Raw genomic sequence first — 23,376 nt, 5'->3', positions numbered from 1 at the left:
TAATCATTAAGTCCCCGGCAGATCCGCTGCGGGCCGGCTCACCTGAGCCTCCCGGGCCGCCAGCCGTGCCCCGTCCCCTCCCGGCCAGCCGCCGCCAGCCTGCCTGAGCGCCGCGGCGGGCGGGGAGGCGGGAGGCAGGGACGGGGAGACCTCACCCGACGGACCCCGTGCCAGGCGGAGCCCCCTCCGGCGAGCTGCCGCGGGGAGGGAGTGGCGCCCACCGGGCCCGGCCGCCTCTGCCCGCCCGCACGGCGGCCATGCAGCCTCCCTGGAAGGCGCCCTAGGGCACACCTGCCCCCGCCGCCGCCCCCGCACCGCCTCTCCTCCCCTCACGCTGCCGGCGCCTGGGCTGACAGCGTCTCCGGGCGGGGTGCCGCAGCCCCGCACAAAGGGCCGGCGCCCCCCGCCGCCCTAAGGCCGCCGCGCCCGCCCCGTCCCGTCCCCTCCCGCCGCCCATGGGCGCCGCCTGCGCCGCGGCGGGGCAGAGGAGGCGCCGGTGAGGAGCATGGCCACGGCACCCGAGCCAGAGGACGCCTTCCTGCAGCTGCCGGCCGCGCAGGAGGATCGCGACGCCGACTTGGCGGGGCGAGGCTTGCCGCCCTGCGCCGAGGAGGGGCTGCGCGCCGCGGCGGGCGCCCAGCGGGGGCTGCCGGAGCCGGCGCTGCCCGCCGGCATCAAGGCAGGTGAGAGGCGGGGTGCCGGCAGCCTTCCCTGTTCCCGCCCGCCCGCAGGGCAGGTGCGGGCAGCCGGGGCGAGGCGCGGCAGGCGCCCGAAGGGCGGCTCGGGAGCCGGCGGGGACGCCAGGTAAGGCGGCTGCGGCGGCCGGGCCCGCCCGATCCCTCAGGCGGCGGCGGCGGGCAGGGCGGCCGGGCCCGCCCGATCCCTCAGGCGGCGGCGGCGGGCAGGGCGGCCGGGCCCGCCCGATCCCTCAGGCGGCGGCGGCGGGCAGGGCGGCCGGGCCCGCCCGATCCCTCAGGCGGCGGCGGCGGCGGCGGGCAGGGCGGCCGGGCCCGCCCGCCCGCCCGTCCGTCCTCTCAGGGCGGCCCGGTTACCCGGGCGGCTGCGGGGCCGCAGAGGCGTCGTGAGGAGGCGGCGTCCTGCCTGGCGGCAACCGTGCCCTCGGGTTTCTCTTCTTGTTCCCCCGCCGGCGCTCAGAAACGCACTTTAACAGCGAAGCCCTCTCCTCGGAAGAAGAGGATGCGGACAGCGGCGGCGGGGCGCTGAAAGCGGCGGAGCGGAGCCCGTCTGCCCAGAAGAGCATCACGCAGATCATGAAGGACAAGAAGAAGCAGACGCAGCTCACCCTGCAATGGTAGGGCTCCGGCGGCGAGACCCCGCCGCCCGCCCCCGCCCCGGAGGGTTACACCTCACAGCCTTTTTAGAAATACTTGTCGTTTTTGGGTTTGGTGGGGTTTTGGGGTTTTTTTTTTTGTTTGGTTGGCTTTTGGGGTCCCCCTCCCAGGTAAGCTTCATCTACAAATGAGGATACCCACCCACAAATTTCTCATTTTTTAAATTAGCAGAGGTTTGTCAGTTAACAGAAATCTATATCAGAGTCTCGCAACTGTTGATGAAATGTAGAAAATTGATGAAATGTATCAAAAAAGGTTAGAAATGAAACATTGCTTAAGAATGACGTTTCTGAATGGATGTTTTAATTGTCCTTTAAGGCTATGAATGTTAGATTTTCACTGTCTTATAATGGTTTTTTTGTGGTTTTTTTTTTTTTTTTATATTACATTCTACCATCCATAGAAGCCCTAACTTTACTTCGTTCTATCTGGGCAAAAAAATTAACCAAATAAGAGGTCAAATTCTGTAGACATTAATTGATAAATGTTTCTATTAAAGCACACTTGAAATTAGGGAGGAGTGCTGTTGAATTAAATGGGAACTTAGTTACCAAATGCAAATCTAGATAATTTTTTTTTTCCTTCTGACTGAAAAATGAGAGTAATCCAAATTTCCCGGTTTCTTGGTCTAGTTTACATCTGACTTCTGAGGACAAATTGTAAGGATTTGACTCTGATGAGTCAGTGCAAAATTATTCAGTATGCAGCATTTACTACACAGTATTTTCTTGCAGATTTGTTTAATTTGACAAATAAATTTATTGCACATCGTCCCAGGAGTAGCAAGTAATGTAGACTGATAAAGAAAAGAAACAGGACAACAGTGAAATGCCCAGCTGTTACCAAGAGTTCAGTTCAAGTGAAGACAACTGGTTTTTTACTTCAGTTTTTAAAATTTTACTTTAATGACAGTCACTAGGCACTTGTATTCTGTAAACTGATTGGGAAGCTACATAAAAATGTATCCCCTTTAGAAAAAGCCAGTTCTTTGCTTTTCAGTATGGTTTTGTCAAGAAACAATTTCAGGTCCAGCATGGAAATTAAAAAGCAAAAATAGGAAGAATAGAGACATTAGTCCAGATTCAGTGGGACAGAAGATGCAAGTTCAAGCCCCTGCTCTGTTCGAAGGACAGACTTAAACCCAAGTCTTTCACAGTGTAGTTAGTGCTCTTATTTTCAGAGCAAGGCTGGCTCTTAGGTGATGATCATTTAATCATTTATAGAAAGCAGAAAAGTCCAGCCATTGAAAAAAGACTCATTAGGAAAAGGGACCTGTCCCCAGGTTTTCTGTATTCTGCAGCTACCCTAAGTACCAAGTGTGGAGTCAGTCTGTAGTGTCTGTCTTGTTCCATAGAAACTCATCTGTGTGCTCTCATGGAAATCTGCAGTAAAATTAAAAAAAAAAAAAAAAAAAAGAGGGCAGTACCAAAACCCAGAAGAAAACTAAAATGCAGAGACGTGGCATGTTGCTTCTTACTCTGCCGGTTTCTTTCTCTATGCAGGCTGGAAGAAAACTACATTGTCTGTGAAGGAGTTTGTTTACCAAGATGCATCCTTTATGCACACTATTTAGACTTCTGCAGAAAAGAGAAGCTGGAACCTGCCTGTGCTGCAACTTTTGGGAAGGTAAAGAGTAAATGTCTTCAGAATTTGTTAGCCTAATTCTTTGATAGAATGACAATTTAGTACACCTGTGTCAAAATGCATCTCAAATTCACATGTTTTCTACTGCTAACGTATATGGAATCAAGCTAACTACACTCTTCCGTATGAAGGGATTTCATGACACCACCTTATAGGAGAGTGAAGCTGAAATTCCCTTTGATTTATTGTTATTTCATTTAAAAAAAAAAAAAAAAAACAACTTCCCCCCCCCCCCCCTTTTCCCTTCTTTTTGACAATGACATTAATAGGGTTCTTTCCACAAAACCAGATCTGATATAGAAGACACTTTTAATTATACTAAAGGCAGTGTAAAGTGAGATGTGACACAAGAAGCAATACAAGAAGGGGAATAAAAATTAATAACACAAAGAGCTCCTGAATGAAAAAATTGTTGATTCATCCTCTTTTCTACCCTTCCTTACAATTAATCCTGAAATCATTTAATGAAAGGGAGATGTGAACTCTCCAAATTAAATCCTGAGTAGTTAGTGAAACAGGAAACCAAAAATGCTTCAAGGATCATCTTTTTTTAAACACTGCTGATCTAGTCATTGTTCATACATAGCAAAATGCATTAATTTAATTAAATAATAATAATGGATTTAAAATCCAGTTCATAAAATGTTCACTTACTTATTCTTTTCCTCTTGAATTTGATATACTGAGAAAGTGTATGCCTAATTTTCATTACACAGTTTCAGTATAAATGAGGAAAACAATAGCTTTCCACTTAAATGTTGTTTTGACAGTGATCTATTAGATGTATCTATTGGATCTACCTCTATTACTGAATTACTTTTTTACCTAATAAACCTTTTGCCTTAAGCATCATTCTTTACAGGAAAGGTAGGATGTTTTTAGGGCACTAATCTCAATCTCTGGAGTCCAGTGACAGAATGTTTTGCTTGACTTGGATTAAATCACATAACATGAATTCTTTATGTGCAACATATAACTAACAGAAGCTTTCATAAGTTTTCAGTGAGCATAAATAAGTTTAAGACTGTCCAGCACTTTGGTAGTGGAGGACACAGAAATACCTGCAAGACAAATATTTGCTTGCTTTCAGATCACACTTTTCAAATAAAAAATCAACTTATTTTTAGTTGTTTGACTTTGAAAACAGAATAGCTAGAGGGAAGATCTTTCCCTGGTTCTGTTTAGATCTCTGAAGCAAAACACACTGTTGTGCTTTAAAGACATGAATGAAACAGGATCCTGGTGAAGAAAATTAGATTTTAAGTTGTAGAGTGAAAACAGAAAGGAAGAACAGGTGGGAAGAGTGCGAATGAGTTTATGGATGGGAAAACTGGAGATACACAGAAAGATGGACAAGGATGGAAGGACCCCTGCAGTGTAAAACATGCTTAATTGTTTATGTTTTGACATAAGTATCACGATTATTTATTCATGGGCTACATTAGACCATATATTTACACTACGATTTTTCTATGAACAGATTGCCAAGAAAGTATACTGGTGTTAGAAATTAATACAGTTATTTTCTCTTTAGACCATTCGCCAGAAATTCCCTCTCCTTACCACAAGGCGGCTTGGAACAAGGGGACATTCAAAGTAAGGCACAATTATTTGTGTATCCACTTACAGAATACATTCTAGGAATTGCATGTATTTCCATGTCTCCATAATATATACTAATTGGCAGGGGGGTTTATTCAGGTGACAAGCTGCAAGTGATAATTTTCATGTACTTGATGAAACTGATATGGAGTTTGAGTTTGAAAACATTACTGCAGGCATAATTTCTAAAATTAAACTAATTAAGCTTCTAAAACTTGTCGTTATATTCATAAAGCCATGCATTTGTTGCAAATGTCAAAATGTTATATATAAAACCCATTATATAATACATATATCTTTGTTACAGCTGTTCCTCTTTCTATAAATAATGTGCAATTTAACTGTGATTTTATTTGCCTTTTGCAAATATAACAACTTCCATTGTGTTCTCTATGTAACCATATGGGTCAATTTAAAGACCCTAGAAAAAAGCATTGTCTTAAATTGAGAAGAAGGTACAAGGCTGCTGTTTGTTGTGAGTAGTTTATAAAAAGTCTGAAAAGTACACAATCTACAGTGCAGTCATTTCTTAAGTAATGTATCCAATTAATTTGTATATTTGATCTGTGGAATATTAGGCTGTGGGAATAGATCCCAGATAATTATATATCAACTGTCGTGAATTTTTTATTCATTCTGCTTCTGGCACTATGCTTTTGGCCATGATAAAGTTATTGTAAAACTGTGGTGAACAGTGGCAACAACATATTCCCTTACATCCACCCTCCCTCCTATGTCCTGATTCCAAGACTGCTGAGGAAGGACTGACGAATTGTACCCAATCTGATTTTGTTTTTTAATAAGGGAATGCTACTTCTTAAGGAAATGAAAAACTGTGTGGTGTATCGATGTAAAGAATGTAGAGAAGTCAAAATAATGCTGTAGGATATTGCTAGTGTCAAGCTATGAGTTAGGTAATTCTAGGAAACTTCTATCCCTGTTTGGGGAATCACAAATACAACAGTTGTCTGTATTGCCTGAAACCAAGACTGGCTCTGAGCATTGTGATTTAAACTGTTATTTCAGTGTTTATCAATATCAATTATCAATAAAAATATTTAAACCTAAATAACATGCCCATACCATTCTACATAAAATAAGATTAGTTAAATAATTTTGTTCTTTTAAAGTAACTATCAAAAAACTTAATGGTTTTCAATCCTAAATCAAATTTAGACCAGATCCTTATCTGTATATTTCTATTGATTTCAAAACAGGTTTTCCTAAAAATAAGACATTGCTATGAGGAGCAAATTAGGATAGATATTGTGTCCAGCTTTCTGTGTATACACAGAAATTAAACATTTATTATTAATGCCTATATTTTAGGAGATGCCTACCTTTATGTGAGTAGCCCTAGGATTTTTCTCATGCTGTCGTGGTTTAGCCCCAGCCAGCAACTAAGCACCACGCAGCCGCTCGCTCACTCCCCCTACCCCGATGGGATGGGGGAGAGAATTGGAGGAGTAAGAGTGAGAAACACTCCTGGGCTGAGATAAGAACAGTTTAATAATTGAAATAAAGTAAAATAGTAATGCTAATAGTAACAGTATAATAAAGATAATAATAACAATGATACACGAAGCAAGTGATGCACAATGCAATTGCTCACCACCCGCCGACCGATACCCAGACAGTTCCCGAGCAGCGATCGCTGCTCCCCGGCCAACCCCCCCCAGTTTATATACTGAGCATGACGTCATATGGTATGGAATAGCCCTTTGGTCAGTTTGGATCAACTCTTCTGGCTGTGCCCCCTCCCAGTTTCTTGTGCGCCTGGCAGAGCATGGGAAGCTGAAAAAGTCCTTGACTAGCATAAGCAGTACTCAGCAACAACTAAAAACATCAGCGTGTTATCAACATTCTTCTCCTACTAAATCCAAAACACAGCACTATGCCTGCTGCTAGGAAGAAAATTAACTCTATCCCAGCCGAAACCAGGACACATGCTTAAAATTACAAATGTGTTTGTGTACTTACTGAATAAGATTCATGGAACTATCCTTGACTTATAGAAGAAAGAACAAAGAGTTGATGGTTTACTGAAACAAAACTAAACCCCGGAAAATAATCAAAGAAATATTTTGCTAATGAATAAGATAGAAAACCAGAATACTGGTAGGAACAGAAGAAACTCAAATTCTGTTTGTTTGGGAAAAATCTTTATTTTAAACAACTTAGCCTTGAAAGACAAAGTTACTCTTGTCTTTCAGTAATTTGTAAGCAAAACTCAAAACAGAAGGAGACTGAAAAGGAAAAAAGCCTACAAGACTGTGGTTTTGTTAAGTGCTTTGCAATACATTAAGAATGTCTGAAAGATGCATTGTTTACTACTTTAATTCTGGAGGGTTGTTTCATGTTATACTTGGGTTTCTTCCTGTCTTAGAAATATAAGAAATAGCCAGTTGATTCCACCTCAGTTTTGGTAAGAATGCACAGGAGACATCATTTGTGAATTTTAGGTTTTGTTGCAGTATAAACAAAGGTGGGGAAGAATTTCAATTCAGATATTTACAGAGATTCTATTTCTTGAGTATGTCTCAAGTATTTATTTTAAATAATCATTAATAAAAATAAATTCCAAAGGTAATAAAGCCTGTGTAGAATATTTTTCCTTTTTTAACAGGGAACAGTTCTTGCATAGTTTCTGCCGCAATCTTCCAAATTTGTAATCCATTGATTTTTTTCCAGAGAGAGTATACAATCTGTATTGTATAGAGAAAAACTGGAACTGAAGTTCATTTATCTTTTGTAGATAACCTATAGATGCTGAATAGAGGGGTCTTGAGGAGAGTTACTATTAAAAAGGGTATTTATAGGGGAAAAGAGGGGTTTCATGTATTGTCTGCTGTGGTGAAGTTCAGCTATGGTTACAGGCATAAGCTGATATAGACTTAGCTTCACAGAGGGACGTTTGCTGCTGGTGTTGTGTTTAAGTTTTTAGGAGATCTGGCATTCACAATCTGTGCAGGAATATTTGACAACCTACTAATTCATCAATGCCTTTGTTAAGTAAGTCTTAGTCAGGTTCATAACCTAACATGTTTGGACAATCACTTTCAAGTTATAATGAATGAGAGAATACAGTTGGAAAAGTCTCTCAAATGCTCATTATATCCTTGATTTGACACATCTAATAAATTGACAAGATCCAATCAGGATCCAAACTTCCAAAATGTATCATGTATCTGCATAATTTAAAGCACAGTAAGTCATCATCTATTGAGTAAAGGGGTATATTTCAAATCTAGTTTCTGACATGAGAATCTAGCTACAAAATCGTGTTGGGATATGTGTCATTACATGGCCATTTTCTCTATGACATTTAACAGTATTAGCAGAGAAATACCTCATGCCTAGCATTTCTTCAGCAGATCCCATATCTCTACTGACCTTGGTGGTATTATGTGCCATATTTTCATATGGATTAACTGTTCTTGAACAATTTCCTCAAAGGGATGAGGCATCAGCAAGTTTTGTTTGAACATCTGGCATTTGTTCTTATTTTTTTTTCATCGGAGTTTTCTTTCTTGCAGACTTTTCCTCTGCAATTGTCATTTCCACCAAGGTACATTTACATTGTTCTTTCTGTGCAAAAAAGGGCCTCACAAGAGGCACAGGTGACAGTATCTCCAGTTCAGAGACTTAAATCAGCAGCAAGTAGTCATAGAGAAGTGGTAGTATAAAATAAAAATCTCTGATTATTATTTACCTGTCTCTGATGTTGTGGAACCATACTCCCCTCAGAACCACAGTCTCACTGAGGAGCAAATTCATTTCTGCCTTCACCAGGTAGGAGTTAGTCACACAAGTATCACTTACAGAAGTATTTCCATTAAATTAATAAGGAAATTAAGGGACTGTTCATCAGTTGCAGTAAATTATTAGTTACCCTCTGCTTTATGTCAGCATGGACTCTAAATGTTGTAAGCTGTTTCTGTGTGGAACAAAGCTGGGTTACTGGGGCTGGTAAGAGACACTTCTTACTAGCAATTAAATCCTATTTTTTTAAGCATGGTAACGTAGTAACATTGTTTTATTTCTGCTGTTGCTATCATTATTTCAATATAATGTTAATAGGAGCAGTAACAGTACTAACTATTCCTGACAGTGATACTTTTGTACTGTGGTATTGCCTAGGGGCTCTGATCATTGTTCAGGGCTCTACTGAGCCAGATGCTGCAAAAGCATGAAAGGAAAAAGACAATTCCTCTCCAATGGAAGCATTGTTCTTACATTGCAAAGAAAGGCTAACTCCCCAGGAATAGACTTCCTTGCTGCACACTGCATGCATACACAGTAATGTACTGATAGAGCCTGGCTGTGGTCAGAAGAAAGGAAAGAAAATCTGTTCCCTTTTCCATTATCTTCAAGGTGACAGAAGTTGTTTTTCTCCCACACCGATACAAGGCCAAGCACTTTCTAGTGTTCTCATGAGCATGAATTGGATTTGAGAAAGAACTTCTGCTCTAAGGTGTGGGATGCAGGTGCTACTCTGAGGTGTGACATACAGAAATGTTAGTTCCTCTGATTCCAAGCAGCATTTGTCATCTCCTGTTCTGGGCAAAGAAGAGACTTAAAAAGGGGTCTAGTAAATCCTAGAACTTTGAGTCAGAGTCTTTCTCCCTCTGTGTTTACATCCAACAACCCATTTGTACAAAAGTGTCAATACTAAGACACTCATTTAAACATTTGGCCAAGAAGGTACAACACATTGGACAGAATTTTGTTAACAAAGTTCATTCATCTCTCATGCCCTTGCTAATCACTCCAGATTGCTGATTGTAGGGGAAGTTGTCTATATTCCTGCTGAGTGGAAGAAGACCCAGCACAATAAATACTGCACACTGCTATCTTAGGTTAGTATTTCATAAACAACAGTTGTCTATGCAGCAGGTTCTAAATCCACTTTTTGCATAGGTAATGTTGAACATACTATGGTCACTGCTAGAATTCAGTTATAATCTTCACACTACATGAATTACCTGGAGCAGCTATTCGGGAAAACGTATACACTGCTCAGTCCATACACACAGAAGACTGTTTGAGCTTAAGTTACAATTTAATTTCTTTGTAGACTTTGATCAATGATGAATCTTAGCTTTTATCCATCATGTCTGAAAACTATTATCTTATTTATTAGGAGTGATTTAGTGGGTTAATAAAACTGATATGGCAGCTGGCCCCATGATAACAAGTTATTGCAAGTCCCTGAACAGCTTAAGCCTATCATTTCCTTATCAGCTATCATTTGTGTCAGTGTATGCTAAAATCAGGGCCACTAGTTGTGTAGGAACATATGTTACAACAAATCAGTGAAATTAAAAGAGGAAAGCAGTTCAGCTTGTTTTTTAAAAGTTTTGTTTCAAAAATTGAGAATAAGTTTCTTATGATGACTTGTTTAATTTTATTAATTATACAATAGAAATATAAATAGTAAAATACATATATACTGTACATACACATAGAGATATGCATATAAAGAGACAGAAAGAAGGTACTTGAAGTTGTAGGTTAAAGATGTTATCAGTGTGTCTGGAATGGGTATACTACTCTCAACAAAGAGTCCAAAATAAGCTGTTCAGCTAATTACTTTGGCTTGTAAGATAATAAAAATCCTTATACATTATTACTCTATGAAATAAGTCAGAGCTTGAAAAGTACAGATTATATTTTTTTTTTATTGCTTCTGTGTCATGACTGGAAAGCTGTATTTTTTAGTACCAAAAATTCAACTACACAAATCGCTGAAGGAAATCAGAATGATAACTGCTATGCCTTTAAGACACACTGAATAGGTACTGAAAATATCTATTCTCTACATAACAAAATGTTACAATGGTAAATTGTGATATCTTGGGACATTCCAGAGCAGGAACTGTAGTATACTGCCTACCACTGGAAACCTGAGAATCCAAATCATGCAATAATTCCTGTTTCTGGCTCAAATATGTTGATATTGAATTAGATGTTGAATAATCTAGACATTGAATCCTAATTTTTTAAAGAAGTAATGCTTTTCCTTGCCTCTGGCCCTCTCCAAATTTAGCAGGAGGGAATTCCACATTTGTGGTGAAAGTGTCAAGTTGTATTTTTAGAACTTAAAAAATGGCATGTGATTGAAACTGGAGAATTTAGTGTGTTGGAATGAGATGTAGACAACTGCTTTCTTACATGGACAATGACAAATGTGCAGATAACATTGTTAAAGAAGCGGTCACAGCTCTATTTTGTTTTTCATCCTGTTCAATGCACAACCTTTGCAATGTCAAGATTAAGTAAATGCTGTTATTTCAAAGAATCTGTACATGTGTATTTTAAATACCTCTTGTGTCACATCTAAAATTACTTAATTTTCATGAAAGAATTAAAAATGTTCATGCCTTTAGCATTTGTGTCGGAACTCTTTCAAATATTAGAGTTTCCAGATCCAGGTCTTTGGCCCAAGGTTATCTGTTTAATACTCCTAAAGCAAAAGTAGTGGCTGAAAACCTTCAGGACTTTAATTCACAACGCAGGTGACACAGTACTGTATGTGAAATGGAGGACAACTGTCTAGCATTATGACAGTTAATGAAAGGTCCCTCTGGACACCTTGAGGTGTCACTTTGCTTTGATCAGCCAACTCTGACTTTAATGGATAAAAAGGGAACTGTTATGAGCAGACAGTCCTATGTCTGAGCTTCTGAGTATTAACAGGTCTTTAAAAATGGTCAGTTCACCACATCACCATCCCTCAGACAAATACACTTACAGGGCAAGAAAACTAACAATAAAGAAATAGGTGAGAAACTTTTGGCCTTCCTATGGATCGCCAGGTACTACTGTGTTCTAGTGGTGTTGTGTAGACTCATCACTTTCAGGCAAACAGTAAAAGCTATGACATTTAACAGCAGCCACTTTCTGTCACATTTCTTGGCTGTAAAATCCTGAATGCACACAACAGTCCGTCCAGAAACAGAATTACTATTTCTGATGAGATTTTCAAAGCTACCTAGGCTAAGCAAATATATCATCCTAATGAGCATTTTCTTAAATATCATTTGTATCTAATGCCTTTTGTCAGCTTTGTAAATATAAAGCATTTGAGGGTTTTGTTCTTATCTGTGACTGTCCCATACATGAACCAACAGTAAGATTGTATTTTTTTTTTTTTTTAATGGGCATCACCAGAAACAGAAGAGATAAGCTGAAAACTTTTGTTTATGTGTTCTATGAACTATTTGCTGGGGACTTTGTGTCTTAAGAGTGCATTTCTTCAAGCTTTTGAGAAGTTTCAGTGAAATTAGTGCAAAGTGTTGCGAAGTGTTACCTCTATGTTAGGCTTGGTTTACATGCAATGTACTTGAACTTCAAATGTTACTTTGAGGCAGATCAGTTAAACCAGCTGCCATGGTGTTTTCAAGCTAAGTTTAATAAAAACCAAATGATTGTGAGTATACTGTCCATAACATGCTTAGACAAATTTGGTTTAACACAATCACTTTTTAAATCTATTGAGTGGAATTTATAAGACAGGGCCTATCACCTTTGATAGATGAACTCAAGCAAACTTTGCTATGATCAGTAAAGAAAGAGCTGCCCCCAGCTTGCTCTCCTGCCCTTCTCCTGAAGGTCACTTCTTTTGTAGCAAAACCAGTGGAAGGTAGTAAGTATCTACTGCTTAGCCAGTTTTCTTAGCACCAAGCTCCCCACTTTAGTGTCTTTGGTTAAGATGTTGGGCTCAGCACTTGCAGAGGCTGAGCAATAGGCATGTATTTCCTTCTTTCAGCTCTGTTTGGGAGCAATAATTTCCAGTAGAGCAGCAAGGGATACAAATGTGGGTAAGAACTGCTTAAGCAGCTAAATAATTCATCAGAGTTGGTCACCCTCGAACTTGAGAGAAGAATGAATGAATGACATGTTAGAATTTTTAGTCATAAGAGGTTGAACACTAATTTATAGGGTACACTGGAGAGTTATTTTCAACTGAAAAGTGCCCTGTGAGAGTGTCTGAATATAACAGTGATAAAACAGCCTGATAAAATAAACCTGGTGGATCAAACCTAGCACTCTTTCAACAAGTGAAGTAAAATGAAAGAGAATGCACATTAGGGAAAAGAGATGTAACACGTGGCTAGGAGATCTGCTGTTCCAGCTACATTCTTGTAAGAAAGTAAGTGTTTTAAATTTAAAGAAGATCCCAGCCTTGAATTTTGGATCAAATCATGACAATACTGTTTTCTGTAAGACCAGATTTTGTCCCATGTCAGTGAAAGGTACTGGTAGACACTGTTAAGAAAAGTTTTCAGAAAGCATTGAAAATCAATTTGACAGTTTGCTTTACTTGACACGTCACTCATAAACACTCCTCTTTTTTTTCCACAGGTATCACTATTATGGAATTGGCATTAAAGAAAGTAGTGCGTATTACCACTCTGTGTATTCTGGAAAAGGCTTAACCAGGTACAGTAACGTAACTTCTGAGACAGTCGGTGAAGGTCTAACTTTAACCTTTTCTTAGGAAGGTATTTATAGGATAGTAATTGTTGTTGATACCAGAACTAGCGTTGCTGCAAATCTCAATGTCTGGCATTCCCAGATTTAGGTAGCAGTTTTCTCCCTGAAGACATCGATTTTCTTTTAACAAGTTGATCTAGATCTTTTGCTAGTATCATCCAGTATGGCCTCACCTCAATCAGTGTAGAGCTGCATCAACTTATATCAGCAGAGGATTTGTTCGAGTTAGTGTAAGGCAGCAAAATACCATTTCCAGAACACTTGTCTCATTTTGTTTGCTTGTGTGTCACCCTCTGAGTTCTTTGCCCAGGACAGCTTCGCATTATGAAACGTCTGGAGAATGGTGTGAAGCTGGCACCTGTGGGCAGGAGGGAGGGGTCAGTGTAGATTAATATTTACAGGTCCTTTGACTGGCTAATATCAGTTTAAACCTAACCCAGGAAGCTCTAATTATATTTATTTAAGGGACAGCTAGCAGGATCAATACGTTACGATAGCTGCCTGTTGGTTTGCCAAAGATTAATAGTTCGTAAAACAAATGTCTCTGTTCACATATGGCTTGAATGACGGCTTTCATTGTCTATGGCAGTATACCTGTATAAGTGGGGACTCTGAGAAAGGAAAGGAATAAATGAGTTTATAATCACACATAGAATATTCAACTGCTGGCAGATTTAAGTTATATCCAAAGAGACATTTTCCAAACAATAAGAGAAGTGTAAAAATCGAGGGTAATGTTGCCAATGATGCTTAAAAGGAGGGATCTCTCCACTGCAGGACTTAAGGTATAATAGACTGGAATATGTCACTTCCTTGTCCAGAAATGACTTTTGTCCAGAAATGGCATTTATCCAAAGCTGTGGAGGTGTTGCTGGTACACAGCGAGATGAGGTTCTTTCATAATACGGAATTATCTTGAACAAATTGCTCATTTAATTGACTAAAGGACAGTTATTTTCATTTAAGGGAATAAAACTACTCTTAGTCCTCAGCTTTATGTCAGCCAGTGCCCTTTTCATGTAAAGCTCTGTCCTTGCACAATCTAGCAGCAACGAATGCAAAGAAAGTGCAGGTTCTGCAAAATTCCCCACGGCTGGATTTCCAACGATACATGCTCACATAAGGATGGCATAGATAGTCTCTCAGATTTTCAGGAGTACTCACTCAATTCACTAGTTAGGAACCTTTTCTTTGTGTTAGGACTTGTGCTCTCATGTATGAGATGTTGAATTTTCAGGGTCCATCCCTAGCTGATTTAGAACAGAAGCTCAAATGCTCATTTTGCACAGTCTGGGCCATCACTGTGGTTGGATTTGTCTGTGTGAAGAGAATGACGCAGTAGCCTGGGGTTAAGAACAAGCTTCTGGGTAAGGAAAGAGTCAGGCAGTGTAGGGATTCAAAATTGAGAGTGAATCTCCTGGTTGCTGGCTGTTGCATATAATGACCCATCATAAAATCTGTCCTTTGTCTGATGTCTGTTCTGGTAGATGAGCTGTAAAAATGGTTCCTGGATCAAGCTTGGGGAAGAAATAGGCAGGGAAAATATATGGGTTGATAATGGTATCAGATCACACCATGCCTATGCACAAATATAGGCATATGGAGGCCTTTACCACAAGGCTTGCATGTTAGATGGTAGCTTGTTAAAAGACTAGAAGGGGCAATGGACCTCAGCTTAGTTGCCTAAATATAGATGTCTACTGCCATTTCAAATTTAATTGGCATTCATGTATTAATATTTAGGTAATTCAGCTGAGTACAATAGTCCTTAAATGCAGGGTTGCAGATGTCTGAATCCTTAAATTCCACTGTAGATCTGGCCTTCTGGTTCCTTTAAATATCAAGCCTTGCACTGTGAAAGAAGCATACTTAACACCAAAAATCATTAGTATCCACAGCACTCTGTGAAGGGTAGATTTAGCTGGCAATTAAGGCTCTGGAGGAGCAATGCTAGCAGATGCTGCCTTGTGTTTTTGCTGTACATTCTGTGTACATTTTGCTGCATATGTGGAAATCCATAGTCCATAACAAATACATCCAGCTATGAAGCTAATATCTCCACATTGTAATCAACTGAGTGGTGCCTTCTTTCATACTTATCTATTAACAACTAAGGGAACTCTGTAGGTAACATATGTTGAATAATCATGTGATGGGAACTGTCAGACACCTCTGCCTGGCCTGGGCAGGAGGAATTCCACAACCACTCAGCCTCTGGTTGTCTGTCCTACCAGCAGAGCATCTCAACAGCATGAAATCACAATATTGCCTGTAATAATTATAAGACTTCATGTCGCCCACAGTATCTTATCAGTTGGCAGCTAGCAGAACAGGAAATAACAAGAATCAAACAACTTTTATCATTATACTGATCCATTAGAAACTCTATAATTATATATTCTCTAGTTTAGTAGTTATAATTTAAAATGTGTGCTTTCTAGTTTCTGCACTAAAGAGTTGCCTGATAGTCCAATGACTTCGCTGGCAATCTCTCAATTGGACTTTTAATAGGACATTCAGTATACTGCAACACATTTTTGACATTTAATGAATCTTTGATCACAGAAATGCATTTCACCTGTGTCAAAATAATACTGTGGTGAAAAAGAATGGAAAATCACTTCATTTTCCTGAGGAGTGTAAATTCTAGATATATTTTTTTCTCCTCTGAATTTATCCAGGTGTATCAAAAACTTTATGTATTTCCTGGTAAAGACCTTATGGACTTGCACCTATGCTGCCCTTTTGATATTTGTGAAGTTGCAAAGATCCAAAGAAAAAACTGAAACTGGATTTTATACTTTACTGTTTGGTCAATGATCTGAATCTTCATGTCTTAGAAGACATGAAGCAGGTTTCCTGATATCCTCAGGCACTTGCAAACCAATGGAAGAAGTTAAGAAAAAAGCGTAATTTTTATTATAATTACATTTGGAGAAATGTGATAATTTTTCTAATTGATCTATTTTCTATGTATAGCTATATATATACAAATTCTAAAAAAGTTCTGCTTATGAAAAAATAATCAAATGTGTTTATTTTCAAAGGTTCTCTGGAAGCAAGTTAAAGAATGAGGTAAGTCCTGTAGTCTGTTTCCTTTCACTTCTGTTATAATCCAAATATTATATGACCTGTGGTTTTCCTCACATTATTTTCTTTGAAAATTACAGCAATATTTTTCATTAAAGATTAGACTGCATAACTTTTTTTCTGAACTGAAGCTGAGTATTTGCTCCTTTAAATATTCAAAGGAAAATAAGATCGGAAGGCACCTTCTGGAGTTCCTGTTCCAATCCATTTCCCTATAACCACAGATGATCATAATAGACCCTCTTAATCAAAGGATCAAGCTCTAGCTTAATTTTTTGCATTCATTACTTTTGCAGGAGGGCTTTTTCAGAATCTCATTTGTCTGATTGGAAGACAAAAGATGTTTTTTTTTAATAAACTGAATTTTATACCTCCTGGTCAGGATTGTCTTTCTCTATTTTTTGCTCTTTGTGACATTTGCGTGTGATATGTCTTTTCACTGCTTTTGGTTGCTAGATGAACAAGCAGCAGCTTTTAGTCACTTCTGATTAGCCTTATAGCCTTTCACTGTACTTGTTCTGATTTAAATATCTTTATAGAAAAAGAAAACATAAAGTCTTGTAAATGGTGTGTCTCCAATTTATATTAGAAATATCCCTTCTGATGAACCCTAGAACTGTATTTGGTTTTTGTTTGGGATTTTTTTTCCCCACGGGTAGCCTACATTTTCACTACTATATACTATGGTATAGTCACTGTCATTCTGGTCACATTTTTACTAGAAAATTATGGGTTATTGTACATTAAGGATTAAGGATTGCTCCCAAGATTGTTCTTTGACACTGAGTTCAACTGGCATGGAATAGTCTGCATCCATATTATTAAACTCCTGAACCTACAAAACAACATAGGCACATCTCAGCCACATTGCCACAGAGAAAAGTCCCTAGCATGTAGTAACTGTTGAAGCACAACTAGGAATTCTTTGGGATACTGCTCATTGACATGGGTCAAAAGAATGATAGGGGCCATTCTGAATAGTACAGTTCCAGTATTGCCTGGGAATGTTTCCTGACACCATTTAATTTACCAGACTAAATATACCCTCTGTGATCAACTGATACACAGCAAGTATTTCTCCTTTTTCATTTCCAGATAAGCAACTCCTAGCTGATAGCAGAAAATCTTATTGGTCCCTGAGAGTGTAGCTTTGCTCTATTGATTTTCATCCCCTTTATTGCCATTATCTCAAAGCCATCTAGATCTTTCTACATGACCTCTTGGTCTTCCTCTTTATTGATGATTTCATTAGTTCATGTCAGCCAATTTAATCTATGAAATGTTCAGTGAGATCAGCCCCAAGTCTGATCTTTGAGAATCTTCACTTCAATCCCTTTTCAGCCCAGTGGTTTCCCTGTCAACACAACTTGTTAGCATTTCAGCTGGAGTCAGTTTCTTAAACATTTTACATTCTTGTACTAATCCCCATTCTCACCAGCATAACTAATCATTTCCCATGGTGACACTACGTCAAGTATTTAGTGAGGTTCAGATAGATCTGCTGCATTTTCCCTGTTCAGATAATCAGCTATCTTATCAAAAAAAGATAGTGCTATGCCATGGGATATCCCCAACATACTCAGGGATTCATGAGCACTGCTACAGCATTCATTCTTTCAGAGTTTTGGGTTGGAAAATTGCTGGTTCCCTTGGTATAAACATTTATGACATTTACTTCCATCTCTGATGTGTCATTTGGGAATTGACAGTCCCATAAACCTGTCTTGTTTCTGCTCTGAAGTTGAATACCTTCATCCTCCCAGAAAAAGAATCACAGAGAAGTCGGTGGAAATAAGTGAGAAAGAGCACATCAGTATGAGTTTTTGATTGTCTATCTCTGCATTGTCTGATATTATTCAGGCAGGTCTTAAAAGAAAAAAACAGCTTTCATGGCCAAAACTGATTTTTAACAATCTCGGCATACTGAAAATTTGGCATCATACTTTCCATTAAAGTGAACAGGTGATATATCCATATTCATTTGCTTGAAAGTACATGCAATTAGGTATTCCAGAAAGATTTACAATGATTGTATAAAGTGTAATTCTCAGTAGGAACATAAAGACATTGAAAAGATGTTAAAGCACTGATTACCTAAATATACTGAGTAAATGGCATTTGAATGAACACTTATTGAGTGCCAGGGACACTGTTTACTTCTGGTATGTTTTATCACATTTTCTAGTATTCTCTCTGTAGGGGGAGATATCAGCAAATTCTTTTATCTAAACCAGTTAGTGCACCATTAGAGTCTGCATGGTTAATTAGGCAGATAATATTACTGTCATTATCTTAATGTTAAATGGCCATTAGAAACAGATGGCATTAAATTGAGAGGGCAAGTGGCAGTGAGTTAAAATATTAAGCCTAGAACTGAGGCACAGTCATATAAGTCCATTAGCAAGGTAAAAAACATTGCAGATTATCTTCTCTTAAACCTCCCACCACCATCACTGCCTTCTTTTAAATGAACTAAACCCTTTTAATCAGAGCTTTTAATATATTTCATGGGTAATTGCATAATAAAGTCATTGAGATTATTCCTGTTACGAAAAAAACCAAACCTCCCGATACTGATAGGCAATTATAAAACTGCAAAGGTATTGACATGAAGAAGTACTAATGTTTCTAAATTTCTACAATTTCTTTGAATTAGAGCTTTATATGTATTTGAATAGTAGATAGCACAGGCAAAGTATGTTTGCATAATGTATGCTTTCATTCCTTGCTGTCTGTTTTGGCAGACATATCACCCTATAAAAATAGGGAGATATATATGGTGAATAAGTTAGTTACAGCTATAGTTTTCTGAATTCAGTATTTGAGAGAGTTTCAGTTGGAACTTCATGAGTCAACTTTTATAGGAAAATACTCCCTTTTGCACACTTTTACACTATATGTTATACTATATACCTACTATTCCCAATTCAGTGAAATCTGACTGTATACAAAGGGGTAGGAAAAGGCCATGTCAAGTAGCATTCAAATGCCTTGTGCATCGTCACAAATTCCATCCATTAGTACAAAGGGAATCTGCAGGTCTGCTCAAGGCTTCATACACTGCCTTGACATAACGACTGGGTGGACTAAAACGGAAAAAAGGGTTTCAGCCAAATAGTCTTCTCTAAGTTTGAATGCAATCCTATGAGATTCAGTCAGTAAGGACAGAATCATAATACAGATTTTATTGCTTCTCTTGAGGATGAGGGTTTCATCTTAATTGTACCATTTGAGAGCTTAATAAGCGTAATGTGGTGTGCATTATGAATATAAGGATAGTAACACTATATCACCATAGAATGTTACTCCTCAGCTTTACTGAGTAGACTAAATCAGATTTTGTGACAGTATTAGGTTATGATTCTAAACAAGGGTTGATTTACCATATATTGCTTCATGGTCAGTACCCACATATACAAGGCTGCTTGTTTCATCCTTCAATCCCATCTCTCCAAAGGCTAGCATGTAATAATTTTTCAAGATCTTTTCTCAGTCTGTAACTAGTACCAGATGTGTCTACGATATTTCAGATGTCACAAGCTTAAGTGCTGAGAACTGAAAGAAACTCTCAGATCAGCAGAATTCAGCATAATTCAGGAGGGATTTATCTTGTCTCTAGGTCAGCATTGACCGTGTCTCAAGAAAGTAACTGGAGAATGCTAAACAGCTGGAAATACTGAGATACAAAACTGGGGCTTCAAGTCAAGTCTGCCACAATCACAGAGAGCTATATAATACATACTTAGTTCAGAAGTGTCCATAGACCCCACATACCATCACATCCATAACACCATAAAACATTATCAAACTTTATGATAAACTAAAGTAGTGGTTACCATAGTAAAATAGCAGAAATCACTATTGCTGTGCTATCAGAGCAGGAAGAGAGCAGGGGAGAACAGTAATAGCTCCAGTACCCTAGATCCTTGCACTAGAAAGATACAGATTAAATAAAACTTAGGGTCTCCAGGAGGATATCGCAGCCCATACTGTAGAGGAGAGTAGTACTCTAGTTTTTAAACACAGATTAAATCCAAAGCTTGCAGAATTCCATGAAGTAATGTGGATCAAAGGCTGCATCGCTCTGAAAGCTGTATTTGGTGGAGTTTAGATCTAGGCACATATTTAATTACCTTCCTGAGCTGGAATCCAGATCTGGGTAAGCATCAGTATTTTGGAAGGATTATCTGAATGTAAATATTCTGGAACATTGAGAGATTCATGAGATAATATGCAAGTTTAGCATAAATTGTTGGTTTCAGTCAAATCTGTATTAGCTATTTCAATGTTCCTGTTTTTTCCCTTCTGTTTCAGGGTGGTTTCACTCGTAAATATTCTCTGAGTTCCAAAACTGGAACTCTCCTCCCAGAGTTTCCGAGTGCTCAACACCTTTTGCTTCAAGGGTGCCTTTCTAAAGACAAGGTAAAATGTGAGCTACTTCCTTTCTGACTTACAGATCAAAAATTGCCACAGAATGTTTCTTCATATCTTAGCCTTTGAGGTATTGACATGAAAGAGCCAGAAATGTCCATAATCAAACAGAGGTGACTGATTTATAGAGGGGGCAAACCTTTACTAACACCGATTAACTGGCTTTCCACTGGAAAGGTGGTTGAATTATTTACCTATTAACTGACCTAGTATTTTACAAACTGATGGTATGTAAGACGGGGAGAGCAAAACAAACAAATAACTGAGAGTTGTATTCATTCCAAATGCCTTTGTATTTAAGGTAAATTTTGTTCTGATTGGATCAGAACAAATAATTCACAACAAATAATTAGATGAACTTTACTCTCTTTCATTAATTGTTTGAAAAGAGACTGTGAAAATCTGAGGGTTTTTCTTTTTTTAATTAGTAAAATCGTATTCCTCAAGTCAATACCCAGGATTGCTTGTCCTAAGGGTAACTGTTCAGTTGGAAGCATTGCTGGCATATATTTTATGTCTTTTAGCTCCTTGCCTATATGTTACATCTGTGTTGTTTCTGGTCACATTACAGGCTGCTACATCCTTGAACTGTGCTAGAAACCTTTAGGTACGCATTGTGAACTCTCCAGTTTAGCCTCTGGTACAGGTCATGATGGTGGCTGTCTTGAGATACGTTGTTTTAAAACTTTTTGGTTTATAAGCCCTTCCTCTTAAGTTTGTTCTGTGAAAGCAATGAAGCCTAGGATTCCTGTTGTGAGGAGCTAAACAAAAGTAGCCATCTGTAGTACAGAGATCTTAGCTGGAAATCTTACAGTTCCTAAAGAAAGCCCAAGAACTGGTGTACTCAGTGTGCATCACCTGCTGCTATAGTCTCCATCAGTGAATTGACATCTCATATATACAACATTCTCATAACATTTAAATCCAAAGAGCATTTGAGGTTCCTTGCAGACCTAGCACAGCAGCATAAGCAAAACTGGGTTTTACCACTCCAACAATGAAGAAAAAGATGCAACTCATTTTATCTTCATTTTTGGGTCAGCAACATGTTGGGCTCTGATGTTGGGACCAGATGATGGGAGGGCCCAGCAGGGCTTTGTGGATGATTCTGTCTGGGGACAGAGTCATGGAGTTATGAGGAGACTGTGGGAAGAGATATGAATTTCTGTCTCTTTCCTTGCTGCTCTTTCCTCATTCCTAGTTCTCTTATTTCCCATTTTCTTTCCTTACTGTCTTTCCCTTCCTTCAGCTTATCTGATGAAGGGTTATTGAACCTAAGATATTTAGGTACTGTGTTGAAAAGAACCTGTACATGAAGTTTGACTCTTACATTAAAAAGTCCTAAGAAATTGTATACAACTGAAATTTCTGGAGAGTCCATAAATGTAGCAGTCTGCAACAAAATAGATTGATAATTTCTGCATTTTCTGTTTCTGAAGAAAACTTACCCAAACTTTAAACTTTCATCAACCTCTTCCAAAAAAAAAAAATCTTTAAAGTGTTCCTGAATCTCACCCTTTGCCATTGTTTTTCAAAGACATATAGTTACAGAAGCAGTTCTGAAAGTCAGCAAGGTCCGTTTTCAAAGAAATCTGTATGCTAAACCTATTGAAATAAGGTGGCACTAGGTTCATTCAAAACCTGATATTGGTCTGCCAGAGAAGTTCACAAGCTGTAACAAACTTTCTGCAACTCTGGACCATAAGAATGGTTTTGCTAGCATTTTTGTTTCCTTAAAATACTTCACAAAATTCTTGTTTTATGATTTGCTACAAATTTTGAAATTTGCTACCATTTTTTACAAAGTCTTGTAATACCTCTGCACAGTTATTAAAATATGGGAACACTCCACTCAGATAAATTAGCCTGATGAGATGAAAGGGAGTTCTGCTTTTTAAAGTTCAGTTCTTGTAAGGCAGTGATTAAACTTTGACCAAATGACTGGCAGCTATTTTCTCATTTGTCCAACTAGATGATGTTTCAGAACACTCATAGACGCCTATAGTAGCCTAATGATTAACTTGCACTACTCTTTGGGATTAATCTTAGCTTCAGAAAGGTGAATTTACTTTACCATCCGACTGGCTAATCTAGCTATTGCCTTACTTGATATCCACATTTTCACAGTGTATACAGATTCAGATGCTATATTTCTGACAACAGCATTGAGACTTAAAGATGTCAATAAAAAGTAGAGATGAGTGACCTCCTCATCACTTCTGGATATACAGACTGCCTACTTGTAAATATGCATTGTTATACAGTTTATATTCTATATTTAAATATTAGCTACAGAAAGCAGAAACCTAGATCACTATAGCAGTAAAGGAGAGAGCTAAGAAACTCTATTTAATCTTTCTTTCTTCCAAAATAGGTAGATACTCTTATCATGATGTACAAAACACACTGTCAGTGTGTCCTTGACAATGCAATTAATGGGAACTTTGAAGAGGTAAGGTTGTTTGAACATACTTTCTTGGTATATATGCACAGGGAGCCAAGAAAGCATTATTTATGTCAATGAATCTGGTTCCTACTCCTTTAGATTCAGCATTTCTTACTACATTTTTGGCAAGGAATGCCTGACCATCTTCTTCCCCTGCTTGAAAATCCCATCATTGTTGACATCTTCTGTGTTTGCGACTCAATACTGTATAAGGTAAGTTAAGCATTTAGCTACATGGATAATCTCAACCACGTTACAGGTTTTGCTTGTGTAAAAACAGTGTTGAAGTTAGAATCACAGGATGCCAAGGCT

At 38.8% G+C, this 23,376-nt stretch overlaps 1 protein-coding gene across 1 annotated transcript in view; it reads left to right on the top strand.

Annotated features, from left to right (window-relative positions):
• Positions 1 to 505: 505 nt before the first annotated feature.
• Positions 506 to 23,376, top strand: part of RFX6 (regulatory factor X6) — a 36,699-nt gene continuing 13,828 nt past the window's right edge. The window contains exons 1-9 of the mRNA XM_075708066.1: positions 506 to 683; positions 1,156 to 1,312; positions 2,855 to 2,978; positions 4,531 to 4,592; positions 12,966 to 13,043; positions 16,145 to 16,172; positions 20,502 to 20,609; positions 22,993 to 23,070; positions 23,164 to 23,277. Of these exons, the coding sequence (XP_075564181.1) occupies positions 506 to 683; positions 1,156 to 1,312; positions 2,855 to 2,978; positions 4,531 to 4,592; positions 12,966 to 13,043; positions 16,145 to 16,172; positions 20,502 to 20,609; positions 22,993 to 23,070; positions 23,164 to 23,277 (927 nt within the window). The remainder of the gene's footprint in view (positions 684 to 1,155; positions 1,313 to 2,854; positions 2,979 to 4,530; positions 4,593 to 12,965; positions 13,044 to 16,144; positions 16,173 to 20,501; positions 20,610 to 22,992; positions 23,071 to 23,163; positions 23,278 to 23,376) is intronic.

The sequence above is a fragment of the Pelecanus crispus genome, chromosome 3 (genome assembly GCF_030463565.1).
Source record: "Pelecanus crispus isolate bPelCri1 chromosome 3, bPelCri1.pri, whole genome shotgun sequence".
Lineage (NCBI taxonomy): Eukaryota > Metazoa > Chordata > Aves > Pelecaniformes > Pelecanidae > Pelecanus > Pelecanus crispus.
This window is presented reverse-complemented; position numbering and strand designations above follow the sequence as displayed.